The sequence below is a fragment of the Amia ocellicauda genome, chromosome 6, assembly GCF_036373705.1.
Source record: "Amia ocellicauda isolate fAmiCal2 chromosome 6, fAmiCal2.hap1, whole genome shotgun sequence".
Classification (NCBI taxonomy): Eukaryota; Metazoa; Chordata; class Actinopteri; order Amiiformes; family Amiidae; genus Amia; species Amia ocellicauda.
The window spans coordinates 35,020,443-35,037,543 of NC_089855.1; the positions used below are offsets into that span (position 1 = coordinate 35,020,443).

General features: G+C 38.6%; 1 protein-coding gene across 4 annotated transcripts in view; it reads right to left on the reverse strand.

Annotated features, from left to right (window-relative positions):
* Positions 1-17,101, reverse strand: part of LOC136751425 (nectin-1) — a 50,850-nt gene that overhangs the window by 28,927 nt on the left and 4,822 nt on the right. For all 4 annotated transcript variants that reach the window (XR_010817005.1, XM_066707035.1, XM_066707038.1 and 1 more), the window contains exon 2: positions 16,326-16,456. Coding sequence is in view for 3 of the 4 variants with exons in the window: in XM_066707035.1 (XP_066563132.1) it covers positions 16,326-16,440 (115 nt within the window). In the remaining variant the exon portion in view is untranslated. The remainder of the gene's footprint in view (positions 1-16,325; positions 16,457-17,101) is intronic.

Consider the following 17,101-nt stretch of genomic DNA (forward strand, 5'->3'; position numbering starts at 1 on the left):
AGCGCCGCCAACTTCTCTGGCCTTGGTCTCATCTGAGATGGACAGTAGCACAGTGGAATCGTGTTTTGTGGTCCGACAAGTCAACATTTCAAATAGTTTTTGGACAAAACAGCCGTCGTGTTCTCCAGGCCAAAGAGGAAAGGACCATCCAAGCTGTTATCAGCATCAGGTACAAAAGCCAGCGTCTGTCATGGTATGGGGGTGTGTCAGTGCCCATGGCATGGGTAATGTGCACATCTGTGAGGGCACCATTAATGCAGAAAGATATGTACACATTTTGGAGTAACATATGCTGCCATCCAGACATCGTCTTTTCCAGGGACATCCCTGCATTTTCCAGCAGGACAACGCCAAACCACATTCTGCCCGGATTACAAGCACATGGTTGTGTAAGCAGAGAGTGCGGGTGCTAGCATGGCCTGCCTGCAGTCCTGACCTGTCTATGAAGCGCAAAATAAGGCAACGAAGGCCCCATATAGTTCTGCAGCTGAAAAAATGCATAATGGATGAACAGGGAAAATTCTGCTTGCTAAACTTAACCAACTGGTGTCTTAAGTGCCCAAACACTTAATAAGTGTTATTAAAAGAAAAGGTGATGTTACACAGTGGTAAACAGTCGACTGTCCCAACTTTTTTGGAGTGTGTTGCAGTCATCAGATTTGAAATGAGTGTATATTTTCAAAAATAAATTCAATTCACAAAGTAAAACATCAAATAATATGTTAATAATGTGTTTTCAATATAGTACAGGGTGAATTGAATTTTCAAATTACTCTTTTTGTTTGTTTTTTGCATTTTCCATACTGTCCCAACTTTTTCGTAATTGGGGTTGTAAAAAATGGTTATTAAAGTTCCAGTTAGGGCTGTGCGATATGACGATATATATTGTGTGACAATAGAAAAACATCTATCGTTTCATATTATACTATCGTTTATTTTGTTGTGTCGCAAATCCCACTCTTTACGGCAGTATTTTTCGTCATTTGGATGACGCTTTGTGTTTTTTCCGTTTCTTCCACACGTGCCGGATGCAGGCAAGAAATTTGCATTCAGACAACACAAACAAACATGGAGGAGAGTGAACTTGACACAGAACGGGGTAATTCTGAACAGGAGGACTCCGACCAGCCAAGACAAAACGAGGAGCTCGTACCTAAAAGAGGGGCTACTTCTGTCACATGGATGTGGTTTGGGTATGAAAAGTCTGACACTGACCAGAAAACTGTACTTCGCAAAATATGCTGCAGACTGGTCCCTACAACAGGTTCAAACACCACTAACCTCTTTTACCACCTGTGCAAGAATCAAGCTAAACAGTACAGAGAAAGTCTTCGGATGAGAACTACAAAAGTACAGTCGAGTGCTCAAAACAAACCCCAGACTCAGACATTGCAAGAGGCCTTTGCTCACGACACACCATATGGCAAAGAATCACGAAGATGGAAGGAGATAACGGCTGCTGTTGCAACTTACATCTGCAAAGACATAGCCCCAATTTACACAGTCGAGAAACAGGGGTTTCGTGAGTTGGTGCTAACACTCGACCCAAGGTACACAATGCTAAGCCGAAAAAACATTTCACTCAAGTCGTGTTGCCTCACTTAGATCAAGAGTGTCGGGCCAAAGTGGAGGAGGAAATACATAAGGTATTGAGCCTGACGACACACTTAATCAGAGGACACTCTGCAGTCGGTGTTTACAGACAGGCTATTTCCCAGATGACCACACGGGAGTAATGATGCGTGAGGATTACCTAGTCTGTGTCACCACAGATAATGCCACAAACAACATCCTTGCACTTCAGCTGAATGACTGGACATGCATACAGTGTTTTGGCCACCGTCCTCATCTAGCCATTGGTGAGTGTCTAAAACAATGTACAAATATATTTCAATAATAATAAACCATATAGTAGGCCACGTAGTATTTTACTGTGACGTGCATATTTAATACTGCAAAAAATGAAAATCTTACCAAGTATATTTTTCTAATTTCTAGTCAAAATATCTCATTACACTTAATATAAGACACAATCATCTAACAAGTAACATTTCAGTGAGATATAGGGACTTGTGTTTAGACAATCAATCTTGGATATCTTACTTATTCACTTATTCCATATTTTTTTTTTTACTTATTACAAGCAAAAAAATACCTTGTATTCATTGTTTTTTTACTTATTTTTGAAGAGGCATTTTTTGCATTCAAAGCTTGAATGAAAGGGGTCATGAACTGAAAAATCAAAATTCCCATGATCTTTTGACATATAAGAGGTAATTGTACTATAAAAACATCCTGTACGTTTCAGAACTCAAAACTTTATCGTTAGTCTAAAATCCGCTTATATTGAAGCCAAATCTGCAAAAATGACAGGATGTGGAATGTGCCACTTTATTATGTAATAGTGTGGCTAAACCCCGCATCCGCAGAAGATCAACGCCTGCTTCTACATTACTACCTGCTTAGCCCCGCCCACTGAATAACGCATATAGTAGGTAAATAACGAGAGCAGCAAACGCAGGTCTATGCAGAAACCAAACGATAAAGATGGCTCCGAAGACAACAATTGACAAGTTTTTTACTTTAATGAAAATGATGGACGAATTATCCTTTGTCAGATATAAATGTATTAATGCCTAGTATCTAAACTTTATATGCAACAACCAATGAAATATAAAATGTGTAATATGCATAAATGTTAACAACATAACAACACAAACCGCTTACTGTAGCATCTTAGGCTAAACTCTAATATAATGTAATAGGCTGACTACCTCACAAATACATAAAGTATAAATATAAATAAAGATGATTATTTACCACTCTGTCGCAGGCTGTAGTATCCTTGCCATTTGAGGTGCAGGTTCGTTGTCTTCTGATTCGGGATCAGACTCTGGCTCAAACATGTTTGGCTGAATTTCACCAGCTGCCATTTCTCAACATCGGAAATTTTCAAAACAATTGCACACGTGTACTGACGGGGAAGTTGAAATCTTTTAAATATGCAAAACTGTCAGCCAATCATACCAGTGGGCGTTTACTTCCGAGTCTACAATCCGCCACGCCTATTCAAACGGTGTGTTCCGATGAGGGGGGTCAAAACAGGACAGAAAATAGCCTATTACTTCTAAATGATTATGTTTTGATAATCATGATGTAAAAATCTTGATAACATTATAAGTGGACCTCGGAGAACAGTACAAAATAAAAATAAAAATGCAGTTCATGACCCCTTTAAGTGAATGTGTTACCTGTCCTGTAAAGTGTAATATATAAATGTAGATAAGTTACATTTGTCTTCTCCTTTATTTACACAGAGCGAAGTGTGAAACTACCCCAAGTGCAATGAGCAGTTGGAGTCTGCAAGAAGTTGGTGAGTGCCTTCTCTAATTCATGGAAGAGAAGACGTGAACTGGCCAAGGCTCAAGCAGAACTGGGCTTGCCTGCTCATCAGCTGATCAGACACCCCTACCAGGTGGGGCTCTTTGCAACAAATGATTGAAAGGGTCCTAGAGCAGGAGAAAGCTCTCTCATAGGTCCTCCGGGCCGACAAGAAACCGCATCATCTGGTCCTAACTTGGAGTGACTTGGATGTTCTAAAGTCCATGAACAAGACATTGAGTCCTCTCATGGAGTTTACAGATGCCTTGTCTGGGGAGCAGTACACAATTGTTTCCTACTTCAGACCAGTTCTCCATTTTTTCAACAACCAGGTACTCAAGCCTGAGGATGATTACACCGCTTATCAAGACCATCAAAAAGGGCATTCTAAACTACTTAAATGAGAAATATGATGACCAGACCACCGAGGATCTGCTTGACATGGCTTCTCTTGTTGACCCTCGGTTCAAAACCACATACATTAAAAAAAGGTAAGGTGGACTCCATGAAGGCAAGAGCTACTGCAGAACTGGAGAGTCTGGTGGCTGAACGGGCAGCACCAGTAGAAGCAGCCCCCATTCCATCAGCTACAGCTGTTATAGATGAGCCAGAGGTTCCTACTAATAGGCAAAAGAATAGTTTGAGCAGCTACTTTAAAACAACAGCAAAGCAAAGCCTAACGACCCCTCAGTCAAGCAGAGAGACCATTGAAAAGAAGCTCAACCTCTATCTCCAACTGGAGGCTGGTCCAGAGACAAACCTGCTAGAATTGTGGAAGCAGCATGAGGCACATTTCCCACTAGTGGCCAAGCTAGCAAATAAATACTTGTGCATTCCTGCCACAAGTGCCCCATCAGAGCGGGAGTTCAGTACAAGTGGTAACATTGTGACATGTCAGAGGTCATCACTTAAACCACAAAGTGTTGACCAGCTTGTATTCCTGGCTCTCAACCTGTAAAACTAACTCCAAGATTCGGCAACACAAGGCCAATATTTTGAAGTGTTGTTGCCAAATATCTATTTTGTTTGTGGCACTTTGGTTGTTTTCATATAATACTATAATTCAAACTTGAAAGATTGTTTTGTTTACTTGTTATATTTTATATATTTATATTGTGAGCCTTAATTTGCTGCTATAGTTTACACTTGAAAGTGTTCCATGTTTACATTTGGTATTTTATATACCAATATTAATGCTGTATTCATTTCTGTTTGCTGCTACAATTCAAACGGTTCTACTGTTAAAGGGTATTATGTTTGTTTTTAATATTTTTGACCATATTCACATTTTATGCCTATATTTATTTTGTTTGCAACTATAGTTGAAAAGTGTTTTCTATTTACGGTTTTATACTTTATATATTAAGATTTTATATGTTGTTACATGCTTAATTGCAATCTGCACAAACGTTCTAAATAAAAGGAGAAAAATAATCAAATATGATTAAATACCTTTTATTTGTCGAGTATATAATTCAAAATGTAATAAGAAATTGGCTTCTCCATGTCGTCATTTTATATAAACTATTTATTCATTGAATTTACAGAAAATGTGCTATATCATGATATGTATCATTATCGGTATATGAAAGGACCTATATCAGGATATGAGATTTTGGTCATATCTCACAGCCCTAGTTCCGGTGACATTCTCTTCATAAACTACTCAGTAATATACACTTATATCCATCATATTTACATGAAATTTAGCATACATATGCTTGACACATGTGTTCTGACCTCACTGGAGACACTATGTTCAAGTCACAGATTAATGCCCCTCTCTCTCTCGGGTTTACATGGTCTTAGTTTATATTGCACTAGAGAGGATCTGTTGTTTACCCGTAGCAATGCAAAGAAGTGTCTTATGCATTATGCCTTGTTGTTTAATCATTTTATTTTTAATTTAGTTTAATAATTTTAATAGTTTTAGTTTAAATGATCTTACCGGTTTGTCACGTCACTGACGGAGCTATAGTCGTGAACAGACATGTTTGATAATGTTAGGATTACAACACGATGTACATGAAAAGTGCACAACAGACCCACAATAATATATAGAGCATAATGATAATAGGAAACAAAAGCATTACTCATTGTAATTAACCATGAAACAACCATCAGCACCTTAACTTGAAACCCACAATAAACATACCAGTTATTCTGCAATTTAAAAATGTGACCATTTCAGGATATATTATTTCAAACAGTAGCGTTTGCACAATCTGCTTGCTGTGGAAATGGGAGTGTTTCTGACGTTTTTGTGGTGGAGCAAAAATGTAATGTATCAATTATCACACTGCAGCAGAATTTAGAACTAGTCAGCAGGTCATTAATTTTGTCATTGCAACATTTGGTTGGCTAGTTATCTGCTGATTTCAAAGCTAATTACTGATTCAGATTGAAAATTAGTTCAATAATAGTTAGCTTGTTGCATGCATTGAGATCACACACAAGCATCACTGTATAGGTGAGGTTACATTATGAATAAAGGCTAAGGCTGATACATGCCTCCATCTTGCGCCTTCTTGTCCTCATCCTTTTTTCTGCACTCTCTTTTAAAAGATGCCATCTCTCTCTCCACCTCCATGCTCTCGCATCAGCAGCACCACTGTAACCCGCGCCACACCTGCCCCACCCACACTAGTTCACATTTTTAGGGGCTCTCACTCACGCTACATCTCTGTCACTCCACTCGTAGCTGACATTGTGCGCAGCGCAAAAGCATTCGGTTGGATTTTAATTTGTTTTAAATATTACTTATGTCATATTTTAGGGTCCTAAGCAACCAGCTAGTTCGCCTGTACATCGGGCCGGTCCTGGGCGGGGCCCTTGCACAATTTGCAGGGCCCTAATCAACTTGCGTAGTGAGTGTATAGGGCCGCCCGGACTTTGAGCACTATATTGAAAAAAGGTTCGCCATCCCTGGTGTAGCCTTTCAACTGAACTCAAAGGTTTATAAAAGGTGAAAAGGGGTACAGGTTTAAGCCTGTGTGTGGCCTTGCTCAAAGATCTGCAAATACCAGATTTTGCAGGCGTTTCTATCTTTCCCCTGGGAAACGCATACAGTGATGTGTTGATCTAGCCCTGACCTAAAACATAAAATGAAATTTCCCAGAGGTTTATTAATAAAGATTGTTATTATTTTGGTGGTGATTATGTGGGTAGCGAGGGAAGGCCTCCACTTGATATAGAAAGTGAAAACTCAGATTGTGAACAACTTTAAAAGGGACTTTCTACAGGAAAAGGAAAGGAAAGAAAAAAGTAAAGTAATGCTTGAGGTAGTAATTATTTTAAAAATAAGAGTATTTCTCAAATTATTAGCAAACTCAAACAACTAGAGGTAGACCACTAGATTTAGGACTCCATGTCACTATTGCTTGTGTAATGTAAAAGGGAGATTGACACCTTTCAGACACAAGAACAGAACTTTCAAAATATCTTGATGTGTAATATCGCCTGTTAGCCATGGCCACCCTATGGAGGGTCACAGACCTGGAAAAACAAATTAAGAATGCTCCCTCTTATCAATTATTGTAAATTATTGAGTCAGTACAATATGCTTTTGGCCACATGGTCATTAAAAAAAGGAAAATATAAAAGCAGAAGTATAAAAGCCTTATTGTACAATTTTAAACCAGATAATTTATACCACATGTATGGTAGACAGACACACAAAGACATATTCCTTGCAACCATAGGGCAGCAGTGTGGGGTAATGATCAGGGCTTTGCACTCTAAAGTGGAAGGTTTTGGGTAGGGCTGGGCGATATACATAGAGTTTTTGCGATGTACTCTTTTATTTTGGGAGAAATTCAAAATGCTTATATTGCGAATATTGAGTTTTTGTCATTGTTATGCAAATTTATGTATAGCTGCAGACCTGGAAACCATGGAATGTGGGAGGAGTAACAGAGCTCATCTTGACAGAGAGCACAAGGGCCCAGGTGTTCAAAAAGTTTAATCTGGATCAGGATGGTCCGGATTTGAAAATCCCATGTTTTGATATCCAGGATCAGGTAATCCATCTTACTTTTGTGCCGGTTGTTCAAAACAATATTGGATTGGATCACCCTGATCCAGATACAGACTTTTCAAGATTTCCAAATCCAGATTACCAGTGCTCTAAATGGGACTACATAACACAATGTAGGCTACTAGCTATGTAAAGAACAACAAGTAGAATAGCCAGTGTGGGGTCACTTTAAGTGTTTTTATTTGAACAGACAGAAAACAGCACAATAAAACAATACAAACATCCCCTTCCATTTTCAATTTCTTTTAAACAGTCAGACCCCTCATCTGACCCACAACAAATAAATAACTACCTTTGACTGGTTCATCTCTGGGGATTGTGTCATTGTAATTAATATAAAGTGATGAATGACAGTTAAAATTAAGTATATTATTTTTGTTTGATATTGACAACTGTTTGGGGGATTATTTTATGGGGACAAAATCATTCTTATTTACTTTACTGTCCTGAAAGGCTTAATAGGTAGCCTAAAGTCTAATTTATCTACTTTATCACTGTAACGGTTAAAACAAAAGTGCAAAATATAAATAAATGTATATATACACATGATTATAATTGATCAAATAATACATTTGTAAGTTTTATTACATTTTGTTCCAGAAATCCACCCTGCTGGGATCAGGATAATCCTATTTTTTTTTATCAAAAGGTATCCCAAATCTACTAAAAAGTTTTGAACACCACATACTGAAGGTTGGATTCAGATCAAAACCAAGACTGGATTACGTGATCTAATCCAATTTCAGAATCCTTTTTTTTTTTTTTTTTTTTTTTTTAAAACAACCCATTTTCAATATTTGATCCAATCTGATGGAAGGATTAAACAATAAACCTGTCTCTTAATCCTAACAAGGCAACCAGGTATGGAGGATACACAGCCCCAAAACAACAACAGCATCTGCCTCCGTGCTTTGACAGTGGGCAAGACATTCCTCTAGACATAAGCTTCTTTGTTTGCCTCAAATACACTACTGGTCCAAGTGCATAAAAAGAAAAAAATTGAAATTATCTAAAAGTATCTGAAATACGGTTTATTTTCCTAATATTGAACTAATTTAATTAAAATAAAAAAAATATCCAGCAGCATCCAAGAGAATGCATTTATATGGTATAATTTTCCTTCTCAACACGCTTGTTACATTGTTTTCTGCCTGCCGACAGTTTGTTTGGTGATCAAGCTTTACCAAGCACAGCTTTTTTTGTGAACTAGCTATAGCAAGTACAGTAATTTTGACTTTCTGTCTGTGGGATTATTTTTTGGGGAGAAGAAAATGTTTTAAACAATAAATTTATTATATATATATATATATACACACACATATACACACATTCACCTAAAGGATTATTAGGAACACCATACTAATACTGTGTTTGACCCCCTTTCGCCTTCAGAACTGCCTTAATTCTACGTGGCATTGATTCAACAAGGTGCTGAAAGCATTCTTTAGAAATGTTGGCCCATATTGATAGGATAGCATCTTGCAGTTGATGGAGATTTGTGGGATGCACATCCAGGGCACGAAGCTCCCGTTCCACCACATCCCAAAGATGCTCTATTGGGTTGAGATCTGGTGACTGTGGGGGCCAGTTTAGTACAGTGAACTCATTGTCATGTTCAAGAAACCAATTTGAAATGATTGGACCTTTGTGACATGGTGCATTATCCTGCTGGAAGTAGCCATCAGAGGATGGGTACATGGTGGTCATAAAGGGATGGACATGGTCAGAAACAATGCTCAGGTAGGCCGTGGCATTTAAACGATGCCCAATTGGCACTAAGGGGCCTAAAGTGTGCCAAGAAAACATCCCCCACACCATTACACCACCACCACCAGCCTGCACAGTGGTAACAAGGCATGATGGATCCATGTTCTCATTCTGTTTACGCCAAATTCTGACTCTACCATCTGAATGTCTCAACAGAAATCGAGACTCATCAGACCAGGCAACATTTTTCCAGTCTTCAACTGTCCAATTTTGGTGAGCTTGTGCAAATTGTAGCCTCTTTTTCCTATTTGTAGTGGAGAGGAGTAGTAGTAGGAGTAGCCCACAGGACTGCCGCATACTGGATGTTTTTCCCTTTTCACACCATTCTTTGTAAACCCTAGAAATGGTTGTGCGTGAAAATCCCAGTAATTGAGCAGATTGTGAAATACTCAGACCGGCCCGTCTGGCACCAACAACCATGCCACGCTCAAAATTGCTTAAATCACCTTTCTTTCCCATTCAGACATTCAGTTTGGAGTTCAGGAGATTGTCTTGACCAGGACCACACCCCTAAATGCATTGAAGCAACTGCCATGTGATTGGTTGGTTAGATAATTGCATTAATGAGAAATTGAACAGGTGTTCCTAATAATCCTTTAGGTGAGTGTATATGTGTGTGTGTGTGTGTGTGTCCTGATTCTTTTTATATTATTTGCAGTTGTAGCGTAAGGTACACTTATACATTTCAATTTAAGAAGTGAATTTATAGTATCACCTTATCACGAATCCTGGAATCTTGTAGAACTCAATTTCTGTAATAATTGGACACAGACACCAATTCCAAAGATATAAATTGTCAAATGTATTAAAAACAAAGACTAAATGAAGCACTACACTAATTATACAAAAGGGAAAAACTAATTAAAATTCAACTCTAGATCAACAAATCAAAGACAAATCACTTTCGTGACCAAATCAAAGACCATGGGATCGCATATGATAACACAAATCGTTAAACAAAAAAGGTTAAACACACATTGACTACAATACCGGTTAGTAAGACGAAGGTGAGTCTCATTAGTATTGTTAGTCAGACATTAACTAACTACGCAGGTTAGTATTTAATGTCAGGTAACTTCTTGTTATATATATATCAGTCTCATTTACGTTTAGGTGCCGAGAAAGATCCTATCATTACTTGTTACCACAATTTCCCTTAACTGATTATTATTCAATGATTAAGGATAGGCAGGGCCACCTATAATGTAATGTCTATTAACTTGTGTCAATTTCAGACTAAACAGTTAAACAGGAATGAGAAGATATTTCTCGGCGTTGACAGATTTTATTTCTAAAATTATCAACAAAACAGTTTAATGCAACACACATTTATATTTAAGAAAACTAAATGATATTACACATTCTAGAGTTATGAATCACAGATTAACATTTCTAATTGATTTCTCAAATGTCATGAATCATGAACTCCAAACTGTTAAACTTATCTGAACTTCGTCGCAGAGAGGCCTCTCTGGCTTCGGGCTCAGATAACAGCACACGGCACGAGGTCCGTGTGGTTTGGAACAAAGGCAGTCCGGTTCGGCTTTGTCCAAGAACTTCCACTCAGTCGATGCACCTGGAAGTTGGGGTTTCGCGAAAGTAGAGTCGTTTCCAAACAGATTTTCCACTGGTTTGAAGGCTCCAAGGTTGTGCACAAAATCTTCTTTGTAAGCAGGGTTCCACCATAGTTACTTGAAGACAAAAGTCTTTGAGGAAAGCAGGGCCCTGTTCGTTCCAAGGGTCAAGTTTCTTAAGACTCAATAGCTATTTAAATGACTGACACTTTCGTATTCAGTCGACTTAGTCAATTGTCCAGCTGTAAAACTCCACTGATCAGGTGGGCACAGGCGGGCATGCGCAGTCTGTAAAGTTCTTTATTTGATAAAGTCCTTTAAAAGAATTATTCGTACGGCTCAATGTCCTTCTCCCAGTTTAACTCTTCTGTTGCCGGCAAAGACTTGGTTGGTTTCTGGTTCCGGTTCGGGCAACAGAGCTACAGGTTGAGCTGTGGCAGCGAGTTTCTGGTTCAGGTGAGAGAGAGAGCAAGAAAGAGGCCGTGCGCTGTTCCTTATAGTCTGTCAGATCAATAGGTGATTGGTTGTTGAATTTTTGAGATTGGATTTCGGTTTCAGCCCCCAGTGTCCTATTGGAGGGGGGCTTGATTTATGACTGATGTCAATCCATGCCATCTTTTGGAAATGCCGGCTGGCCCGGGTTCGTAGCTCTATGTCGGGATTTCGGCTCTGGTCCACTTCAAAGAGTTTTTATCACCTACAGGCCCCTTTCTCCAGACATTTCACAGCAGGACTCTAAACCATTCGGCCCATTCTCGGTGCCATCCTCCCCAAAACTGTCACTCTGATGCAAACCAGTTCCAAGCTGATGAGCTAAGGAAATCTGATAACTTTGGGGGGGGGGGGGGGGGGGAGAGGTCTTCTTTAGATCAGTGCTTCAGCTCAGAGCCAAAATGCTCTTATCAAAATAAACCCAACATAACGCTACACAGTTATAGCACATTATATTATTTTGTATATGTAGAGAATAGTTGAAGACCTAAATATTTTATAGTTGCAGCCCAGCAAAGCTGAATTACTCATAATTCGATCTGAACTATGTTGTGTGATTGGATTAAAAACAAATGTAAGTGTTTGGACATGCAGACCATATTTGTCACAAACAAATGTTAAGTTATAGAGAACAAATTCATACCTACTGCGTACCATGGAGGTGTTTTTTTGTTAACTTCCCTCTTAAGCACACTTACTGTTAATAGTGTCCCCAGGTTCCTTTTTTCTGTTAATAATTTGTCATTTTGGCCGATGATGGCTTCATATGGATTCATTATACAGCTATAGAAAATGGTGTAGTGAATAAAAACACATGCGAAGATAATCAGCTGTGAATGCGGCCTTTTTTTTTTTTATGTGGGGCCACACACACATATGAAATTGAAAACACACTTATGAAATGCTCACACATATATGCAACACTCTCACACATTTCTGAACTTGTAATTATATTGTTTTTAGCTATAATTCTATATTGTATTATTGAAGTTCTGTAATGCTCTTATATTGTGTAAGTCACCATGGATAAGGGTGTCCGCTAATACATAAATACAATAAATAAATACAAAATAATATGAAATCCTCTCTCACACACAGACACACACACAGCTGAAAATTTGAAGCGGTGAAAAAACCTTATTAATTGCCTTATAATTGTTCGTTCTAACTCCGGGAAATAAGTGTGTGTATATACACTCACCTAAAGGATTATTAGGAACACCTGTTCAATTTCTCATTAATGCAATTATCTAACCAACCAATCACATGGCAGTTGCTTCAATGCATTTAGGGGTGTGGTCCTGGTCAAGACAATCTCCTGAACTCCAAACTGAATGTCTGAATGGGAAAGAAAGGTGATTTAAGCAATTTTGAGCGTGGCATGGTTGTTGGTGCCAGACAGGCTGGTCTGAGTATTTCACAATCTGCTCAGTTACTGGGATTTTCACACACAACCATTTCTAGGGTTTACAAAGAATGGTGTGAAAAGGGAAAAACATCCAGTATGCGGCAGTCCTGTGGGTGAAAATGCCTTGTTGATGCTAGAGGTCAGAGGAGAATGGGCCGACTGATTCAAGCTGATAGAAGAGCAACTTTGACTGAAATAACCACTCGTTACAACCGAGGTATGCAGCAAAGCATTTGTGAAGCCACAACACGTACAACCTTGAGGCGGATGGGCTACAACAGCAGAAGACCCCACCGGGTACCACTTATCTCCACTACAAATAGGGAAAAGAGGCTACAATTTGCACAAGCTCAAAAAAAAATTGACAGTTGAAGACTGGAAAAATGTTGCCTGGTCTGATGAGTCTCGATTTCTGTTGAGACATTCAGATGGTAGAGTCAGAATTTGGCGTAAACAGAATGAGAACATGGATCCATCATGCCTTGTTACCACTGTGCAGGCTGGTGGTGGTGGTGTAATGGTGTGGGGGATGTTTTCTTGGCACACTTTAGGCCCCTTAGTGTCAATTGGGCTTTGTTTAAATGCCACGGCCTACCTGAGCATTGTTTCTGACCATGTCCATCCCTTTATGACCACCAGGTACCCATCCTCTGATGGCTACTTCCAGCAGGATAATGCACCATGTCACAAAGGTTGAATCATTTCAAATTGGTTTCTTGAACATGACAATGAGTTCACTGTACTAAACTGGCCCCTACAGTCACCAGATCTCAACCCAATAGAGCATCTTTGGGATGTGGTGGAACGGGAGCTTCGTGCCCTGGATGTGCATCCCACAAATCTCCATCAACTGCAAGATGCTATCCTATCAATATGGGCCAACATTTCTAAAGAATGCTTTCAGCACCTTGTTGAATCAATGCCACGTAGAATTAAGGCAGTTCTGAAGGCGAAAGGGGGTCAAACACAGTATTAGTATGGTGTTCCTAATAATCCTTTAGGTGAGTGTATATATATATTTTTAAATATCTATACCTACATAAGAAATAACATCCCTAAATCAGGAATCAAACCCAAAACGCCCAAATTGTAGTGGTGTTCCATAACCACTACACACACCAGGGAAGACACAAGCTTTATTGTGAAACCTATTTTAAGGAGCCTATAGATGCACCCAACTGTCCTGATTAGTTGTATATGATTGAATTATTGGAGTCAGCCTCAAATAAATGTATTTATATATATATGTTTTCTATGGCTGTACAATAAGTAAATGCATTCAGTGTTACGAATGCTCATGTGGAGAATGTATGATGCATGCGAATTGTCGCCAAGACGAATTGTCTGGAACCAACTGTTGCTATGCGAATAGACAGGGATGAGTCGTCAATTACCCATTAAATACTGAAAGTTGGAAGCCAATTCTGTCAAATGTACATCCACCTGCTCTTTCCTTTATTGATATCATAAATATCAATTAATGCAAATCTAAAGTACAGGGGAGGCTGTAATGTACATAGAGGCTGCCCCCCCACGGAGGGGTGTTCGTTTTAGTCATTCTGCAGCAGGTGCACTCATGTGCAAATGTAATTCTCATTACTACCACAAGAATCTGTGATCACTACAGTATAATGCAGTAGAGGACACAGGACTTTTGCAGGTGTAAATCCACAAATACCGTCTATTGATATTTTAGTCTATTATAAAGATTATAGAATGCTAAGATTCTTTCAAACAAGAATCTATGTATTGAAATATACTGGCTGGCACCCTTGTCCCTATCAACAAGATAACAAGGAAAAAGAATAATTTTATTATTTGTAAGAGCTTTAACTTTATGATATGTTTGAGAAAAAGTAGTTATATATATATATCACAGGTACAGCTTATTTGGTGCTACTTGTCCTGAAGGTATCATTTGGCTTTTAAATTTCCCTTTGTTAACAATAAAACCCTTTGTCCATATACTGTACTGAACATTTTAAAAGCTGATTAGTTGTAGAGGGATAATTTAAATATTAAGATTACACTCTGGCCTCACAGCACCCTCCCCTACACCCACACACTGTTCCTGTTTAATGTTCCTAAAAACTAGGGGCAGGGGTAGTCTATTTTTTGCCAGTATCCAAACCTCTTGGTCAAGGTATAGTCAAGGTCCAGATTCCAGAGGTAGGGGGGAGGGGGGGGTGAAATCACACCTCCAAATGCCTCTTTCCAAACACACACAATTCTAAGAATTAGTGGAAGATTAGAAGATTTTGGAGTTTTCATTTTTGTGGCTGGTGGTCCGGATTTGGACCGCAGTCCACCTACTGACTACCCCTGAACTAGGGTGTTGAAAAAGTATTTGCGATGTCTGCATTACACCAATGAAGCTTGTTCCTTGGAGTTACACCACAACTCCATGACAGACAAGGTGGGCCGAGAACAGGACAGAGACCCCCACTAGAGCAAACCAGCAAGCAACATCTAAATATAAAAACATTTCTGTTACTCTGTGTTGCTGAGGCAAGCGCATGTACATACTGTACATCTTTGAGACTGTCTGTGGGACTTCCCAAAAGAATGTCTCCCCTGAATGGTTGTATAAATAAACTAACATCACTCAGAACCAGACGGTCTGCCTCATCACTGAACGGACACGTCAATATAAACAAATATAAAATAGTCAAGAGAGCTGTAATCTACTTATTACACCTTCACAGACAAAAACAAGGACTCTTCAACACCTCCTCAGGACGTATTAATCTGTTACTTGTTTCTGAGGTTTACAATTATGCATCCTAGCAAGTACTAGTAAAAGGCAAAAAAAAAAACACTTCAAGTCACTGGAGACCTCAGTGATTATTTCTCTAGCTCCACAGATATCAATAATATTAGCATACCCAGTCAATCCACTGGAATCCTTCCTCATACTTATTTGGATCAATCAATGGTCAATGAGAAAAATAGTTAGGTTTGAATTTCAGTTTCAGGGGGTGGGGGGGTAGGTAGTCTACTATCTACTAAGCATAATGTTGTTTCAAATGTAGAGTGTGTGTTGTAATGCTCCTACAATGTTGGCTTACAGTCACTGACAAAACATTTGGTCATATTAAGTTTGATTATGAGACCAAATTGCACAACATTCATTCATATGAAGAGCTGCAAAACACTCCCTTGGGACAGAGGAACAATGTCAAAGTTCCCATATGATTGTCACACGGCTGAAGATACAACAAGATACAAGCGAGATCACTAAGATCATCCAGAAAAGCATTTTAATTACTTACAATGCTTTATAACTTAGGCTTTGAGCAAAGATACAGTCAGTGTAAAGAGGCAAAGAGGTAGAATCTTATTAAAACTAAGTATGAGTTCAAAAATGGGACAAGCAAGACAAAGGTAGAGCAAACAGAAATATATGCATTAAGGACCGTTTAAAATAAGTTTGTGTGGAGCTGTTTGTGTGTAGCAACTGCTTAGCTTCCCATAAACAGGATTTATTTTCTAAAGCCAAGATATTGCAGATGTGATAGCTATTAAATGGATTATGAAGGGACAACCAAATGGAAAGAACTGCATGGTAGACACTATTAGGTTCAAGATACTCTTGCTTTTACATCTAAATGTTTATTGAAATAGCAGTTAAAGAGTGATACCAGTGTTGGATCATACAATGCCTTACCAGTCACATGATAGGGGAGGAAAAGCAGAAGTGCACAGAAAACTAGGGAGGATAAACTCCAAGTTGTTTTCCCTGAGATCACCTCACGGCAGCATAAGAGCCAGTCAGAACACATTGCAAGAGCCCTGCACCTACAGATACAAAAAAAAAAATATATATAACAAAACATTTTAAAACTTTAAGAAAATAATAAAAACATGAGAAACAATATAGACCATCGTTTAAGGTTAACGGGTATATACAATCTAAAAACAATTGACACAAATAAAAATACATGTAAATGTGAAAATGACTCGTGATTGTGGTGGTCTTATAGGACACCTTCAAAACAATGTAAACATAATATATAAAATCACTAGAAAAGCATCAGCAGTATCTAGTTTTATATAATACATTGTAAAAATTCTAGATTGTATAGGTAGAGTTCCCCTTTAAGGAATGAGTAGCGAAGACAAAGAAACCACTACCAATCCTAAGAACGCGTGAGAAGCAAAGAAACAAAAACACACATTTTTTCAGATGCAATTTTGTCTTGATCTGTACTTCATTAGAAAGACTTTTTGTGTGATTTACAGTATTTTAGTGTGTGTGTGTGAGAGAGAGAGAGCGAGAGAGAGAGTTTAAAGGCGTGAAAGCAGCACAACTTTATAAATATATGGAATATGTTATCTTATTATCATGTTAATTATCTCTACGATTCTTCAAAATAACAAAGTAAGTTAATGCTTTCCCAGTTTTACATTGCAAATCGTTCATTACGAGGCTGAAGTTAGCTT